General features: G+C 37.4%; 1 protein-coding gene across 1 annotated transcript; it reads left to right on the plus strand.

The window, feature by feature from the left end:
- The first annotated feature begins 12,164 nt into the window (after window positions 1-12,164).
- LOC114823951 (probable CCR4-associated factor 1 homolog 11) lies at window positions 12,165-13,360 on the plus strand. The gene has a single exon (XM_029099930.2). It carries the CDS (start codon window positions 12,373-12,375, stop codon window positions 13,222-13,224), a length of 852 nt encoding a protein of 283 aa, XP_028955763.1. The 5' UTR covers window positions 12,165-12,372; the 3' UTR covers window positions 13,225-13,360.
- Window positions 13,361-19,082: the final 5,722 nt, after the last annotated feature.

Genomic DNA, 19,082 nt, shown 5'->3' on the forward strand with positions numbered 1-19,082 from the left:
TTAAAAGGTAGATAATACCATTCGAATGGAAAAAAAAAAAAAAAAAAAAAAAAAACCTATATTTCACCTTCGGTGGATAGAATGATATTTATATATGAACATGCATGTTACAATTAAGGTGATCGTTTTGGTGTTACAATGAGTGGTGTCAGTCACTTGATTGTCAATTCAATGTGTTTTCCTCTAATTGTGGATTTTTCTTTGACAAATATTTTGGCGGCAATGCTAACGTAACGCCGTCATGTAACTATCAATTCAATAATATTGTATAACATGCTATGTATAAATATATTGTATGCAAAGAAAAATGATTAATGAAAATAATATAGCGAGGGATGCTTCAAGCCTTCAAATATTTGATTTTACCATAACCATTTTTCAACACTATTGCACACCGCTGTCGTCACAATCATTGCAAATTTGCAATTAGCACCAAAGTATTCTACCGACAAAATTGCACATTTACGACTACTTGTCACCTTCTTCTTTGGGAGTATTTGTTTGTTCACTTTTGTTGTGGTTTTTTTTTTATTTTTTATTTCACTATACTTTTGATGTGAAGCTTCTAGAATGTTGTGAGGAATGAAGAGGTAGAGCAAACTAATTGTCTCATTCACTACGTGAAATTGATTATAGTTAAGATTTTTCGGTTGTGAAGAGCTTACTTAAACTCCAAATGTTATTGGGTTGGTATCTCAAGTAACGCATTGTTATAATACATGGTTAGTGATGCGAAAATTATTTTAACACACAAATTTAATCCTTTTTTGACAATTGTAGTACAAGTATAAGTAAGGATCGTTCTAGACCGGGGATTAGGAGGGCTTGCTAATAACCTCTAAACTGACTCAAAAACATAAAACTAAATTTAAAAACACTTAACAAGACTCACAAGACTCAAAGCAAACTTAAAATACTCAAAACAGTTTAAAACAACCAAATAAACTTAAACAAGACACTAGGAATGACTTTGGACGAAAATTGACTTTTACTTGAATCAAAACATTTAAAAACACAAATTAAAACAGATTCTAACTAATTAGACACACTAAAGTAAAGGGGGATTGAGTTTTGGACGAAGTTGAAACAAACAAACAAGTATGAAAAACTAGACAGATTGTAAAACAAATTTGAGAAATAAGATGATGGATGGAATAGCTAGAGGCTTTTTCTCCACACATGACATGTATGCAAATAACTCGATTTCCAGTTACTACTTCATTGAATTATGAACGACAATGCTCCAAATTAACCGTGACATCACTAGTTAACTTTCAGATTTTCCTTGTTTTATTGGATTGGATGACATCATTCGACAACCCAAAACATTCTTCGAAAGTTCCCTACATGACATCATAATAGAGATACAATAAAAGATCATTATGTTTAATGAAAATTATAAGCATTGACAAAAAAGGAATTGACATCATGTCACTTATGCTAGGAATTGAACTTAATGCGATCGTTTATAAGCGACCTCCACTACTTATGAATATAAGTTTGTAACGATTATATGAAACTTTCTTATATTCTAGCAACGGAGGGAATCTCGCTGGATAAGTTGTTATAGGACAAATCGAGGCGGTAGAGACGGAAAAGAACATGGTGGTAAGTTCTGGCCTCCCACTGTCAAAACCCACGAAGCCAAGAAGAACCCGGATGGCAGAAGCAATTTCCAAAACTCTGTTTTCCACTGTTTGGCTGAAGGTAGAGAGGCTAATCAAGTAGCATTTGGAAATGTGAAATCTAGATAAAGAGGGACTGGTTTCTTGGGTTTTTGTGATTTTGCAGATTCACGATAGAGGTAAAAAATTGAGAAAGAACCGACATAGTTTTTTGTGTCAATTCCCACAGACGGCTCCAAATGTTGATGCACAAAACCGGATGGTCTTAGAACAACGTAAATCCGACCGTGAATCTACAAGTAACGTAAATAACACAAGATGTATTGTGGTTCACCCCAAGGTTTGGGCTACGTCCACACTGATTGTATTTCTGAGGGAGAGAGAGCTTTGAGAGTGAGAGCTTTGAGAGGGGGTGAGAGGGCCTAGGAATTGGCCTCCCTCAATTGTGAGGGTAAGGGGTCCTCTTATAGAATAAGGACTCCTCACTTATTACATATTTGCCCCTTCCTTTATTACATAATTACATTTAAGTCCCCCGAGTATTTGTACGAGATCTAAATACGAAGGCCCTAAATACGGTATAAACAATAAACATACTAAACTTAGTCATTACGTGAATTGATACAAAATTGTGGAAGCATGTTAACTGATTTCATAAGATAGAAAGATAGAAATCAGCAAATCAAAACAATATTATGTAATCAAACAATTACCTTTAATCTGAACCCTAAGCTTGTTGTGCGGCTCTGATACTACATGTAAGACGTATTCTGAAATCACAACAACAAAACATTAGGATCACGAACAAATCAAATTAATATAAAATAGAGATGAACTAAATATATTGAACTTATCTGTAGAATACGAAAGACATGGCTCTTCCAGATGACAAAAGATGAGTTCACAAGGTTGCCTTCTCCTTCCAATACTCCAAAATATCCCTTTACTATGTGAATAGGTTTTAGTATTATGAGGAATTCAACGTATGGAAGCAGGGACTTAACCTAGTATTTATATATACCATTGGGGTTCCTTATTAGCCGACCTATTAACAGCTACGAAAATCAAACCCTAACACTTAAGTGATTGAGTCCTACCATGATTCTATATCTTTGTAGAGAAACCTATTAGATTTCTTTGAGGTCAATTGCAAAGGTTAAGACTCCATAATCCTTATTTTACTAGGACTATCAGATTACTTATGTCGTTAACAACTCAATAAACAAGTGGCTTACAACACAAGTAATCCAATACATCATTCATTGTCATTCATAACTTTACAAGGAGTAGCTTTATAAACACTTAATCAAGAGGGATTCCGGGGAGCCTATTTAACAATATCATTTTTTGTATCGCGCGGTAGCGGCATTATTCTAGTGGCGGAGACACATGAGAACTAAAATAGGACTGGGCCTCTCCATCATTTTCTTTATTTTATATGCTCTTGCATGTGTTTGTTAGCTTTAATTTATATTTGTGTGCTTTCCATTGAGCACAATGTATTTAAATCACCATTTTGTATACGTAGTATTGTTGAAAAAGTTTATATTGAAGAAAAAAAAATCACGCAATTGCATTTTTGAGCCATGATCTGTAATGCTTGTTCAACTTTGATGTAGTATTCGTTTGTTTTTAGCAAAACTTATGAACAAGTTCGGCGCTTATGGTACTATTATCTCAATGTTAAAATATTACTGTCGTGACTCGGTTGCTCTCCTTTGATTCAAATTTCCAATCCTATACAAAAGTTAACTGTCAAATCTTCTCTCACTAATTGTATTATTTTTAATCTAATTTATGTCGTATGGCTTAGGAGGTTCCTCCTAGCTTTCATTTCTGGGCCCGCCATTGCTTCATTAAATAGCTAAATTTGAAGAGAAACTACGAGAATTCTATGACGGCCAAATTTGGAAGTCAAAATTGTGGAGGAATGATGCGAGTAGCACTCAAACTACGTTGAGCTCTAGAGAAGTTAAATTACAAGATTTGAACTTGAAACCTTTTTAAACATTAGGAAGAGAACAACTACTGGACATCCAATTTTGTATTTTATGCATTCATGTCTATCTTAAAGCCCACTTTGTTTTATGGCCTTTCCTTATGGGTGGTTTGGGAGTGAGATGCTTAAAAAAAGGAACCCATGAAAAAAAACTGTGAGGGTTTTAGGTGTTTGGTAAACTAAAAAAAAAGGGCTTATTTTGGAAGCTACTGTGAGAATAAGCTGAAATCGAAGGAAAAAACTGAAGCAGCTATTTGCAGCTTTGGAAAACTGGCTTTTTTTCAAAGCACACGGAGCTACAGTGCTCCTTTAATGAAAAGACCCACTATCAGACCGTTTTTTTTTCCAAAAGCACTTTTACAAAAAAGTTTACCAAACACTCTGCTGATTTATTTCACAGCCGCTTATTCTCACAGCAACTTTTTTTCAAAGCACAGCAATACCAAACCAGCCCTTAGGCAATCCAAAATAATTCAATAATATTCTAGGACTGCCTCCTTTGACAAATGACATTCTTTTCAAGAATGCAAAATCCTCGATCATGGTCATCATATGATTAGGAAGAGCTTGCTCGAGTCACTCTTGAGTTAGCTGTAACGAATACAAAAGATAAGAGTAGCTTCATCAACTTTTAATCAAGAGGCGTTGATGGGAGCCTAGAACACTCAACCTCTCACTGGACTCTCTCTAGAGAGTTCTTTTCTTCCTCTTTAGCTTTTTCCCCATTTACTCCTTTTCTCCATTTTTTTCTTGCAAAAAGGCATCCTTCAAAATCATTTTTCCTGCAAAATCGTCCCCAAAGCTGCTATCTTCTCCCTCTCCATCTCTCCATTTCTCTTCGTCCCAAAGCTACTCTCTTCCCTTCTCTTTCCATTTCTCTCCGAAATTTTTTGGGAAAAAGGAAAAACTTTTTGGGAATTTTCTGAGAATTGTTTGGGAATAAGAAATAATTTTTCTATTGGGATTGTTGTTGTTATCGTTTTGCATTTTTATTTTTTTTTTACGAAATTTTGGTGTTGATGTTTAGGTAGTGGGTGGGGCTAAATTTCATATTTAGGAAATGGGTTGTCAAACGGAGTTGCCTAGAAGCATGCTTGCAGACTTGCAGCATGCGATCGTCGTACGTAGATTTGGATACGGGATTAACAATCCCATGGTTTTTAGGGGGTTTTGCTAAGACCGGCTAGCCCCTGTTTCAGTCAAGGCGAATGAGAGCTAGTCTCATTAAATCTAGGCCTTACAAGGAACAAACACGAGACTAGACTAACCCTTAGTCCAGTCTAGTGAACTATAGTGAGAGAAAACAAGCACCTCCAGAGAGGTCCGGGAGAAAGATGTCGATATTCCCTTTGATAAATACCCAAGCTAGAGTATTTATAGGGAACTTAAGAGTTCTTATGGGCTATGGGTATTCTGGTCCTTCTTGCCACGTGTCATAGACCCAAAAAATCATTATCCCACATAAACAAGTCCAGATAAGCTCCAACCATAAAACTCATCGCAAACTTTATAAGTACCAAAAATCAACAATATTTTTTTTAATTTTCACCACCAAAGTTTCTTCTATCCTTTCAAATGGTTCAAATGGCAGAGAAGGGTCACAGAAGAAATGGCAATTGGCAAACTATTGAAGATGTAGCTTTATGCTTAGGTTAGTTGTCGATTATGGAGTGCAACTTTGAATATTGCACACCGTAACTCAGGGAGCGATAGCAATGCAGGTGATGGGGTCCGATTCGTCTGAAGTGGATCAATAGTTTCACACCTCCAATGGAATGTCTTCTCATAGTTCTTCAAATGCTGTGAACTTGGAGGTAGATTCGGATATGAAATGCCACATCTAAGGCCATACGGACGAGATAAACACAAGGTAACAAAGTAAGAAAGAAAATCCTGACTCAAATTCCACTCAAAAATGGGGAAAGGCGGATAACAATGGTATAGGAAATCAGAAATGATTAGATAAGGGAAGATAGGGGATCGTTTGAAATAAGAAATCTTAAAGAATTTTAGTAGGTAAGCAATCCACATAGATAAATGGATATATCCAAGTATTTCAGATAAATAATTGTGATATGGAATTTAGGGTGTATTCAATTGAGAATTTGAGATACTTTAATGGATTTATAAATCCATGGATTTTTATGAAGTTTAATTGATTTGTAGAGATTCCATATAAAATTTTGTTTCAATTCTCTCAAAATCTCATGGGGTGAGGTGAGATTTGTGGATACTTAAAATACACTACGAAATTTCTCTAATTCTCTCTAATTCCTCAACTTTCTTAAATTCTTTAAAATCAACTTCTAATTAAATACACCTGGAATGTTATAAACTTCTTTAAAATCCTAATTGAATATATCCAGATTTCTAAGGATTTTAATAAACTACCTTAAAATTCTAATTGAATACACATTGAATTTCAGTAAATCACTTAAAATCCTGATTGAATACCCCTAGATTCACTAAAAGAATTAAAAAAATCTCTCAAAATCCCAATTGAATTACCCCCCCCGGGGAAAGCATTGTCGGAAAATAGGGTCTAATAGCTATATTATCACATATAAAATCAAATAATAATTAATGCACGCAACTAAATACCAAATTTAACGCATACTCATAATAAAAAACAATGTCAAATGCACATGAAAATGGATTAGAAAAGTCTGAATATCGGTCGAGAAAAATGTTAGACATTTTGTCCTTAAGACAAGTTTACGCCCTAGTACAATGCTCATGGCTGATCGGTGCTTGTTTGCAAAGATACAACGACAAGTTTTCTTAATAGTAGCACTCAAAATTACAACGCACCAGTGAATCACGAAGATGTTGAAAACTCTCATATATAGACTCAATGACACTCTAATGTTTTGTGCACTATATGTATGATTATGCATATGATAGAAAGGTTACTAAATGACTACAAGGGGACTTGCTTATTTATAGAAATAAAGATGTCTCTTTTTAAAATATATGACTATTCATAAAAAATCAAATGTTTCAACTCTTCATTTTCATTGAGAAACGCCCTTTTAATTTCGGATCCTTTCAATTAATAAATTTAATATTATAATAATAATATTAAATTTTCCAACAAGCACTGACGGCCTCACGTGAGGGATAGATGGATCACAACTGAGTGCCGAATACATATGAATGGAAGTTTATTTCACAAAGAAGCAAGAAGCTGTTGGTTATTTTAAATATTTTAATAATATTTTATTTTAAAGATTCAAAATTTATTTTTATTTTATTTTATTTTATTTATAATATTTAAGAGTTGTGTTTTATTTGAAGAGTCATATTCTTTTTAAAAGGGTATGAGAAGTTTTTTAAATAAGAAACCTCATACATAAAACATAATACGCTAAACTTTTCTGTCTCCCTTAATTCTCATATCTCTCTCAGTCAATTTACATTCATACTTCATAATTCTTAGGCAATTGATCACTATTTGGCAATCCTGTCGTTGGCGTGCATATCAGATCAGACATCATGTGAGGCTTTGGGTTGTATCTTGGAGTTGTACACACCGCCATAACCTACACGTAGGGAGGCGTCTACAGCTTTAAGGCAACGACATCATGCCTCTTTTTGTTTCACAAGCCAGATATTTTTATTACTTCTTCCTAATTTAAATTTCATAAATCTGACAGTAATTATACATTTGATTTGATATATTTAATCATATAAATAATTAATATATTTCTGCAATATATTTCACAGAAGCCATAGACAAAAAACTCCGCCTCTCTATATACATGATTTAGCTTTAGCACATGGACAAATACTGTAATTATATATATATATATATATATATATTCAAAACGCGCGCAAGTTTCTTTGACTGTGAAGCAAGAAGCCGGCTGGAAGTTGATGCAGAGCTTCCAAAGTCTTTCCTTCCGAAGTTGACACGCTTTTTAAGCGTTCTCAATCATTGGTTTTACAAAACTTGCTTGCAGTCGACCTCTTTTTTTTTTTTTTTTTTTTTTTTTTTGAAAGCTGGGAATGAAACCAGGGCAAAGATGCCAGAGAAAAACAGAAAGCCATCAGGGAGGCCAACAGAAAACCAACAAAATACAACCCAGGCAGGAGAGGGGAGGGAAAGACAGACAGACGAACCAAGTTCCCCTGTCACCCCAAACCTACCAACAAATCAATGAGGACAAAGCAAACCATCTTTGTTAAGGACATGAACCAACGAAGATGAATTAACTATTTAACACAAAGCAAGCATTAGAATTAATCAATCCAATCAACTAGCTAATTTACAATATTAATAATATTACAACATTGCTTCTTTTTTTTTTCTTTTAATCAAACGATATATTTATTGGATTAGGAAGCCGACGGTGTTCGGACACACACTGTGATGCAAGGACAACACTCCTGTCTACCAATGTGGTAGATGGCCACGTGCTATTACAACATTGTTTTGAAGGCAACCTACATTTTATACTTTTCATGTTTAAAGTAATTTTTTAAATTGATAAGTTTTCTTTTTTTATCAATTAGTGTAAATGTATCTTACACATTAGCTCAAATAAGAGTCTCAAGATTACCTCAATATTAATTCGTTGAATTATCATACAATCAATCAAGGTATGAAATAAAATAATTTTATTATCTGAAGATGTGATATAAAAAAATTTAAACATCATGACTCATTTTAAGAATCATCTCGAATTTAGCAAGCGTAAAATATAAACTAAATTTTAAATAAATTTGTGTATAATATATATGTCCAGCATAAGGGCATAATAATCCATTCCCCAACAAAGACTAAAAGTCAAGTTAGTTGATATTGTTGACCAACCAAAGGTGTTAGGTGATACTTACTTCCGTTTTATGAATTAATTAATTTTTGTTTTTTAAGAGCTAAATTGTTATTGCAAAAGATGGATCAGGATCCTCTCATGAGCTTAGGAGGTTGAGTCTCTTGAGCAAATCACACGGATCGTTTGATCAAAATCTAATGACTACAAATAGAGAGCCTCTCTAAAAATTATAATAATTGTAATCATTAGATTTTAATTCAACGAACCGTGTGATTTGCTCAGGATTCTCAGCCTCCTAAGCTTAGGAGGAGATCCTAATCCGCAAAACATAGCAGACTTGTTCAAAGGTAAGAAGAGTCAACCAGGAATATGTATGAGATAAATAAGACCACTACAGACTTCATCCACTTGGTAAAACAAGTTGTCAAACATAAACATCTGTGTTATCACTAGCCAAAACCGATGATGGGGCCCATAATCTTTGTTGGTACCCTATACTTTAGGGATTCACTTTTCAATCTGTTCAAGAGTCTTTATAGTGATTGTCCCTAGTTAGGGAGTCTACTGAATATGCTTTGAAGCAACATTCTATTGTGGTTACTAATATAAACTACATTTTTTGTTAAAATGATTACAACTAAAATTTAAAATCGAATTAGTTAAATGCTTATTAGTTACTGTTATTGTCTTTATTTCTCCTTGCATGATGACGTGATAATATTTTACTGTACAAACGTTTCAATTGAATTGTTCATTCTCTTTATCATCATCTAAATATCATTTCAAAAAATTCTTATGAATGACTAAGTGACCTCCAATTCAAGTGAATTGTTCTAGAGATGTTCTTTAGACAATGATAAAGGGTATGAATTGTTCAAACTATAATGTATGTACTGTTTGAAATAAAAATATAAAGAGAATAGAGAGACAAGAGAGGGATTAGGAGAAGGAAATAAAAGTGTTACATTCTTCTCGTTAGATTGCCTATATATAAGCATAGGATTTTCCATATTTACAACAATGAGGACTAAACTATTAAACCTTGCTTCGAAAACCCAGTGGGAAAAACCTAAGCAAAGGAGAAAAATCAGACACCACGATTATGAAATATTGATATGGTGTTGGACTTGCATAATATTGCCTCGCTAAAACCTTGATAGGAAAAACCTAGTGGGATAAAAACCTGGTCGAAAGGAAAAGAGCACAATGCACTTGTATGTCCATTATAATATATTGTCGAACACTGTCCCTAATGAATAACTCCACTAAATAAGTGACTCTCCTTTATGATATTAGTTTTGATTTGACTAGTCATCACCGTCAATTTGAAGTAATGTGACTTTAGTCTTCAAGAAATTAAACTTTGAGTAGAACTTGACATGGGGAACTGCGAAAGTTTATCGGGAGTTGACAACAACTGTTTGTGTTCTTGCAAAGAACAAATAAATAAAAAATTTAGGATATAAAATATACTAGAAGTAGTGTACAAGTCCATGGTAATATAAACCATATATGCAAATAGCCTTTTAGGCTCTTCAAGAGTTGTATCATAACTCTTAAATCTTTTAAGGGTATGTTTGCAACAACATAATTCAATTCGAACTACCAAAATTACTCATTAAGGTAATATATACCAAATTTATCTAGACTAGGTATTGAGTACATATTTTGAGCTCTATGCTCTTCAATTGAAATCTTTGAATAAGAATTTCATGAAATTCTCTATTCTTTGAAATTGCTTCGAGAGAGATACAAAAACTTAAAAACTCAAGTAGTATGCAGTTTCCACCATGTTTAAGAGGACGCTATACTTATAAAATGCGGTTGCACTTATAATAGTAGATTATGTCTATACCAAGAAGTGTATGCCATACAATGATTTTATTTCACTTTAATACAAACACCCAAAAGTAACTTTTTGGGTTTAAATTATATGTTCACTTATTTCATGTTTTTTATTGCCTTTGAAAAATGGAATTTAGCTTTTATGGTTTGTCGATATTTAATAGGAAAACGGGATTGAATAGCCCTTGATAATGTGAGTAGCTACTATAATAAAAATTATTGAGAATCATCAATTTGTGACCCTAACTCTCATTCGCATGCTTATGCTTAATTTATAAGTTTTTCATTGCTTGGGTACAATGACTCTTTAGGGCTTCCATTGCCACATTTAGAACAAACATCTTAATTTGAAATTACTTATAGATTTGGATCATACTTATTTTCAATTAAGGCTTGAACTTTATTAATCTCCATTTGTGGCCCAAAGTTTAGAACATATGTGTGTGTGTGTGTGTGTATATATATATATATGTATAGTATAGTATAGTATAGGCATGCAACAGATTAATCTACGTCACTTATAAGACCAGAGCGTATGTATCAACGTTGATCCATGACGTTTTTGAAACTGTCATTTCTTCCACATTTAGAACAAACATCTTAATTTGAATTACTTATAGATTTGGATCATACTTATTTTCAATTAGGGCTTGAACTTTATTAATCTCCATTTGTGGCCCAAAGTTTAGAACATATGTATGTATATATATATATATATATATATATATATATATATAGTATAGTATAGTATAGTATAGTATAGGCATGCAACAGATTAATCTACGTCACTTATAAGACCAGAGCGTATGTATCAATGTTGATCCACGACGTTTTTGAAACTATCATTTCTTCCCCCTAACGTCACTTAGGATTTTCCGTATTTACAACAATAAGGACTAAACTATTAGCATATTACATAGGCCCTAGAATATGGGCAACCACCTTGTAAATAACATTTACAACATGTTTAATAAAATGATTTCACAGCGCTATATAAAGAGGAATAGCATAACCCGTACCTCTTTAATTTTATAAAATGAATTATAATTTACCGATTTCAATCATCAAAATGAAGTTTTGAAAATCAATCACTAATAATTTTGACTAAAAATTCTCAAAAAAGATTATACCTTAGATAATGAGGCCTGTACAAAAAGAGCAAACTATGAAAAGAAAAACTGCCAAGATGATACCATAAGAAAAGAAGTGATGGATAGCAACAGGTTCATTCATTCACCTGATTCATCAATCATACATTGAATTGAACTGTGGGAATGAAAGGGACGGAACGGGCAAAGAAGAAGCCAACCTGGACCATTTCTCTTCACCCCCTTTTTTTCTGTTAATCCATTTGACTGTTTCAGTCAACACTGAAAAACGCGTTCATTCAACACTTGACCTCATTCATGTGCGGTCTCCGGTATCATTTCATTGGACTCATTTCATTTATTGTATATTGTATGATTATTTTTCGTCAGTTATTTTTTGTGTTTAATTTTAATTAAATAAATAAATAATTTTTGACAGTAAGATAACAGATGAACAGACACGATAAAATGATTTATGAAATTCTAGAAAATCCTAAAATGATCGTATTCCCTCTTTCACATACCTTGATTGTCTCCTTTCCCCATCTCATACCCTTCCTATCCTCTTCTATCCCCATCCCATATCCTTCTCATCCTCTTCTATTTCTGTGATCACGGTTAAGGTACATCAATATTTTATATTAATTTTTTTATAGAAATAATAAGATAAAAAATAATGAAAATGTAAAATATTGATCTGGTTTAACAGTGACTGAAAGTTATGAGATGAGAGTGGGCAACAATCCAAGTCCCTGTTTCACCCCTTACTCCTACCCCACCCCGTTATTCAATATTATTATTTATTAATTTACTATTCAAACTCCACTTACACGCCTTCCACCCCTCTTTTATCCAATTTCCCAGAACCATCTTCCTCCCTCTCCTCTCTCTCTCTCTCCCCTTTATAAAACTCACCTCATCACTCTCAGCCTTCTCAAACCTTCTCAAACCTTCTCAGCTCCTCCTCTCTCAGCTCCGCCAACAAAATAAAATTATAAAAATAAAAACCATCTTCTCTCCAGTTATTTTTCTCCGACATGTACGGCGACCAAGATCCGACGACTCCGATCCAAAAACCCATCGTGATCCGTGAAGTCTGGGCCCACAATCTGGAATCCGAATTCGAGCTCATCCAAAACGTCATCGACGCCTACCCTTTCATCTCCATGGACACCGAGTTTCCCGGCGTCGTCTTCCGGCCCCCCGTCGACCCTACCAGTCCCTACTCCCGCCAGACCCTCCGGCCCTCCGATCACTACAGGATTCTCAAATCCAACGTCGACGCCCTCAGCCTCATCCAGGTAGGACTCACCCTCTCCGACTCCCGCGGTAATCTCCCCGACCTCGGCTCCCCCACGCGCTTCATCTGGGAGTTCAACTTCAACGACTTCGACGTCGCGCGTGACCCCCACGCTCCAGACTCCATCGAACTCCTCCGCCGCCAGGGCATCGACTTCGACCGCAACCGCTCCCACGGCGTCGACTCCTCGCGCTTCGCGGAGCTGATGATGTCGTCGGGACTCGTCTGCAACGACTCGGTGAGTTGGGTCACGTTTCACAGCGCCTACGACTTCGGGTACCTGGTGAAGATTCTCACGCGCCGGGACTTGCCCAGTGGCTTGAACGAATTTCTGAAAATTCTGAGGGTCTTTTTCGGAAATAGGGTTTATGACGTCAAGCACATGATGCGATTTTGCAAAAGCTTGTACGGCGGGTTGGACCGGGTTGCTAGAACCTTAGAGGTGGACCGGGCGGTCGGGAAGTGCCACCAGGCCGGTTCAGATAGTTTGTTGACATGGCATGCGTTCCAGAAGATGAGGGATGTGTACTTTGTGCATGGTGGGCCCGAGCAACACGCTGGAGTATTGTATGGATTGGAAGTGTTTTAATTAAAATTTGGACAAAAAACAAAAGGAGTATTTTAGTTACTGTGAAGGGGAAAAGAAATCATAGTTGTGTAAATTCTATTTATTGCCTGCCTAATTGGGGCAATTTCTTTAATAAGATAAAAAAATTCTTTTTTAATTCAGGAAACTTGCTAATGATCGTAGCATTTTCAGTGGGAGATGCATAATGTGGTAAAATATTCGTTTTCCTCATAAAATAAAACAAAACGAAAACAAGCCTTATTTCAGTAATTGGGTTTGATTATATGAATTCTAGTACATTATTGTGTTTGTGTTGACCTTAAAACTACTTATCTTACGTGGCTGTTGACCTTAAAAATTACCAAGTTTATGTGGAGTGCATGCCGCGTAATTAATAAGCTAACTATGTCATTCGGCTATGTGCGAGGTGTGCTAACTCAGTCGAGTTCGGCCGGGGAGTAAAATATGTTGATGTGGCGTTGAGTGCGTTGCTGACTTCTTGATCTTGAGACTGCGGCTGAGAAAGGAACACATCTAGGCAAGGCTGCTAGTTTTGCGAAATTCAATTTCAAATTTAGCTTTCAATATGCCGAATGTAATAACCTAGTAACACCTCACTTCCCTGACAAGGCTGATGAGATGACCTCTACTAATAAGGACTCGGAAATCCTTGTTGACCGAGACTTGGATATATAACCAGTCGGTCTCAAAGCAATGTTGTCTATCCAAATTGAAGGTGCTCTTCAGTCGGCTGATTCTACGGCTCCAATGTTGTCTATCCAAACTGAAGATGTCGCCGGTTGTCTTCACAGTGCTGTATATCCAAACTGAAGATGTGTTGGCGAGAAGAAAGGGGGAGAGGAAAAAATCTCAAGGTTGTTGAGAAGTTTTGCGCATGTTAATTTGTGTGTTAATTTGGAAAGGTCTTTAAATGTCATTTGCTGCTTTGTATTTATAGGAGGAAATGTCATTCAGCACGGCTTGATGCTTGTGCAAAATTTAATTTTAATCCAAACTCGTGAATTGATCTGTGAACCTTATCTTTTGCATGCCTCAACAGAAACCAAGCCCTCAAACTTTGCTTCCTATTCCAACTAGAAATTCTCCTTTTCCACCACGTTGGTCCATGTGCAACCACACATGCATAATAAACTCCAATATAATTCCATCCTTTATTTTATCAAACCCATACCTGCATAAAGAGTCAAAATCTCCTACTGATGCATTCCATGCTGCAAGAATCAAAGGGCATATTCCATTTGTATTCATGTGATAATCATCCCATCCTACTTCATCATCTGAGCCTTAATGCACATCCATGATCCCATATTCCATCATCATTCAAATCAACTGGGGAAGTAGACAACACTAAGTTGAAATAAATCAATATATTACTGAAAGATAAATATTATGATTCAAACACAATATTATCCCTCAATAATAATTAAAATTATCTCAACCACTTTGTTGTCTAACGGTCTAGAACTATGCTCACTTCACGACCTTGATTACTCGGGGCGATGGTGTAATTTTGCGTCTAAACATTGCCTCCCAGTTTCCTTGAACTTCGGCTAGTGAATAGAATGGTTAAGGAAATTAGGCTTCTCCAGCTGACCACTAAATACATCGGCACCAAGAAATATATCAAAACGGAGTCACTGCCGAATCCTCAACTGACCACTAAGTACTGATTTGGTATTAAAGTACTTTTATAAAAAAGCTGAGCTCAAAAAGATGTTGGTAAACACTTAAAAACAGCTTATTTTCACAGTTTTGGGTGAAAAAAAAAGCTGAAAACGTGAAGCAGCAAAAATGAGCTTATTCTCACAGCAATGCAGAAACAGTTTTTTTTTCAAAGCACAGCAATACCAAACCAGCCCTAAATACATCGGCACCAAGAAATATATCGAATTGGAATCACTGTTGAATCCTCTGTGCAACATTCTACAATTGAAATGATTAAATCGCATAACCCCATAAGAATGACTTCGGTATTGTCATAATATGTATGGTGAAATGCAAAATTCTTGAGCTAAGAATTACTTCAGTAGCCAACAATGTGTACCAAGTCTTTAGTATGTTGACAAATTCATAAAGAAGAAGACTTTGGAGAAAGTCTTGGGCGAATCATCATATCACCGAATGTAATGAAATAAGATATTGAATGTGAATATGGTCTTGCGCTTGATTCGAGGAGACCGAACCCCACCGAACGAAACCTCCAACGTCTTTTGTGTGAGGAACCCATTCGGTGAAAATGAGATCAAATGATAAAGATGTCTCAACAGCTCAAGATCAACACCACGAACAACATATACTGAAATCCAAGACCATAATACACATGACCTTTCTCTAGTTCACTCCAACGAATCATGCATGCTCTTCCGTCCCTTGACCTCCACGGACCATATTGGTTTTTCTGAACTGGAAAGCAGCACGCCTGTTAGGCCGCCATTTTTATTTTGTTGAACTAGAATGCTGCCGAATGGGTCGATACCACCGAACTTGGCTCATAATGCAATCAAATTTAGAGATGAATTGATGCATCAAGCAACAAATGCTGGGTCATCGTTGGAAACTATCGCTTAGTTGTCCTCTTAGCTCGGCGCTATGCGTTTTCTGTATGGCGAGCGCATCTCTTTTCTCCTTATTGCGGATCAGAATAATTCCAGAAATTCCGACTATGATTACAGCTTTGAATTGCCGACTATTGCAATGAGACCTTCTTCACCGCCGAGCTCGGCTTACCATGTGGTTGAACTCGATAACAAATTAACGCCGCCAAGTCCACTCATACTATTAAGAAGAAACACTGACCAAAAGGCGAAGCAAAACAATAGACCAACGGCCGAAAATCTTCGAGTGACTGCAAAAACATATGGCCAAGGAAAAACAGCAAAATCATCACCGAATAACAATCATTCGACGGAAAACCTCTCTGCCTTTCTCTTGACCAACAAATCCCGCAGCTTCTGGAGTTTTAAAGGGCAAATTCCAAATGCTTGAGAGGCTGTTGACCCTAAAAACTACCAAGCCTACGTGGCGCGCAAGCCGAGTAATCTATAAGCTAACTACGTCCTTCGGTTGAATGCGGGGTGTGCCAACTCGTCGGCCGAGCTCAGCCGAGGAGTAAAATTTGTTGATGTTGCGTTGGGTGCGCGGCTGACTTCTGCGTCTTGCGATTGCGACCGATGAAGGAACACGTTTCGGCCTCTTGGGTTCTTGAACCTAAAGACAAGGCTACTGTTCTTACGAAGTTCACGAATCGTCGTCGTTGGATTTAGTCACAGTGATGATATTCGTCAGAGTAAACTCATGCCGAATCGGCACTAAAGTGTAAAGGCACAAATACTCAAAGCAGATATAAGTTTTAATAGTGAACGTGGTTCGACCGTCTGAATGCCGAACTCTAAATCCCACTTGAGAGTATCCAATCATAAAATAACTCGGCATGCAATGCACCGAGCTCAGTAAGCTATAACACCTCACTTCGTCGAGAAGGCTAATGAGATGACCTCGATCAATAAGGATTCAGAAATCCTTCTCGACCGAGACTTAGATAGGTAACCAACTGTCATCGCCGCAATGCTGTTGATGCCAACGGAAGATGCTGCGAGGTCGGCTGATTCTACTGCGACAGAGTTATCTATGTCGACTGAAGATATCACTGGTTGCTTTCACAGTGCTGTTGATGCCAACGGAAGATGTGTCAGCGAAAAGAGAAAATAAAAAATCTCAAAGTTGTTGAGAGAGTTTGCGCAGGGCAGTTGTGTGTTGAATTGGAAAGGGTTGAACAATGCACAGCCTCTTCTATTTATAGCGTCAAATACTCCTAAGAAAAGTTAATCCGAGTAGTTAAACCCTACTCGGATTAGGACTCCTTCTTCTAATCAAACACCATCTTGAATACTCCTACTCCCATCAGGATTTTGGACCTAGCCTTTCTATCAGGCCGTATTCAAAATGCGTCTCGACCTCCTCATCTCACCGGGACTCCTTATCACATCATGATTTTTGTTAGACGCAGAATTTCCCATGCCTCTTCCTTATCTAGGCCGCGCCTTTTCCCAATGGGGCTCGACCGACTCTAATTAAATGGCCTATGAACAAGACGACCCCTAACAATAAATCCTTCTGGGCCGAGAATAATTCCACACTTGGCCCAAACCAATATTTTGGGCTTAAACATTGCCCCCTCGCTTCTGAGGTCTTTGACCTATATTCTTTGTTTGAGCTCCGACCTTGAAGAAGCGAAACTAATACTCAGAATCCAAATACTCTATTTCCAAGGCGTATTTATGGATCACGATTTGCACGATCTCGATCCTGCTGGCCAATCCACCACGTGGCATCCTTTAACACGGCTAACCCCTAATAGTGACGTTTAAAGCGTGCGGCTCACTAAACCGTCTTACCATCATGACCTTGTTGCTGAAACAACCATGCCACCTTGATCCGCGAACCATTCAACATCGTGCAGACGCCAAAATGTTTTTCACCATAAATCTCGCTGCCACACGCAATCGTGCGCCCCCTAAAACACGAAACCCTCGATCTTCTCAACTTGATTCTTTGAATGTTCGTAACGATTGTCCTTCCTTCCACAATTCTATAAATACCGAAATTCCTTCATTTATACTTTACGCTTTCAAATTCTCTAAAATTTCTTGCCATTGCTCTCCAGTGAATCCCTTTTTTCCAGATCTTCATCTTCAAATCCCCAACCCAGAAAAATCCTCTCGCGTCGCATCTTCAACCCACTTATAATGGCCTCCTTCATCTCCAAGCTTTCCAAGCAATGTGACCAATGCCAGAAAATTATTGATCGAAGTTCGATCAAAACCATACGTTTTGAAAGTGACATGAGCACCCCTCATCAAATCCTTGGTCCTCTCTTCAAAGCGGCGGTACCACCAACCATCACTGGACTTCTCAATGAGCACTGCTTATCACCCTTACTGCAAGGGTTTAAATGGTCGAAGTGGGACCTGGCAAGGCCTCAAGGTTCATGGCCCTCGACCACTACAGCCTGGGTAGCTTGGGTTGTACGAATGGAAAAACTCTTCGGCGAGCAATGGAAAGCCCTAGGCATTTACGACGCCATTCACCTCTCATCCATGGAAGTCATCCTGGACAAGGAGCTTTTCCTAGTAGCCTTATGTTTTTGGTGTTTGGCCACCAACACCAGGGTCCTCCCTTTCGGCCCCATTGGTCCCACCATTCTTGACATTACTGCTATATTGGGGACTTCCCTTACTGGAATCCCAATCGACGCCTCCCTCTCTGGGTACCCGTCGAACTTTGACCTGAAGGTGCTTTTCGACAAACGGGCCTTTGAGACGCTGAGCGGTGAAGGCCAAGCACCCTCGAAAGAAGAGGTTCACAAACTTCATAAGAACTTCTTCAACTATAACACCCTCTATCTCCATTTTGCCGGCCGAGGAGCAGAGGCTCTGCGAGAAGGGGAACACGAGGCTTTCCTCTTCTATTGGTACAACAAATTTATCTGTTGTACCAAATCCAACAAGTGTCTGGTCGAAAACATGCTAGTGGCCGAAGCCCTAGCTAGCGGTCACACTCTAGGACTCAGCCTGGCCATTCTTGCTCATCTCCTAGGCTGCTTGGTCGGACGACCCTAGATAAGGTCGACCCGCACCAGAATGGTCCCCTCTGAGTCTTCCAACTCTGGCTGCAGGTCTACTTCACCCCTATTCGGCCAACGATTGCTGATTTCTCACATACGGAAGCGCTTAGCCCTCAGCTGGCTTCTTGGCCAACACCCCCTCACCAAGCTGAAGAGGTGTTCAGATACTTTTTTGCTCTCGACGATCTTTCTAACAACGAGCTCCTGATCTGTCGTCGTTGAGAATACCCTTCGT

The sequence above is a fragment of the Malus domestica genome, chromosome 03, assembly GCF_042453785.1.
Source record: "Malus domestica chromosome 03, GDT2T_hap1".
NCBI lineage: Eukaryota > Viridiplantae > Streptophyta > Magnoliopsida > Rosales > Rosaceae > Malus > Malus domestica.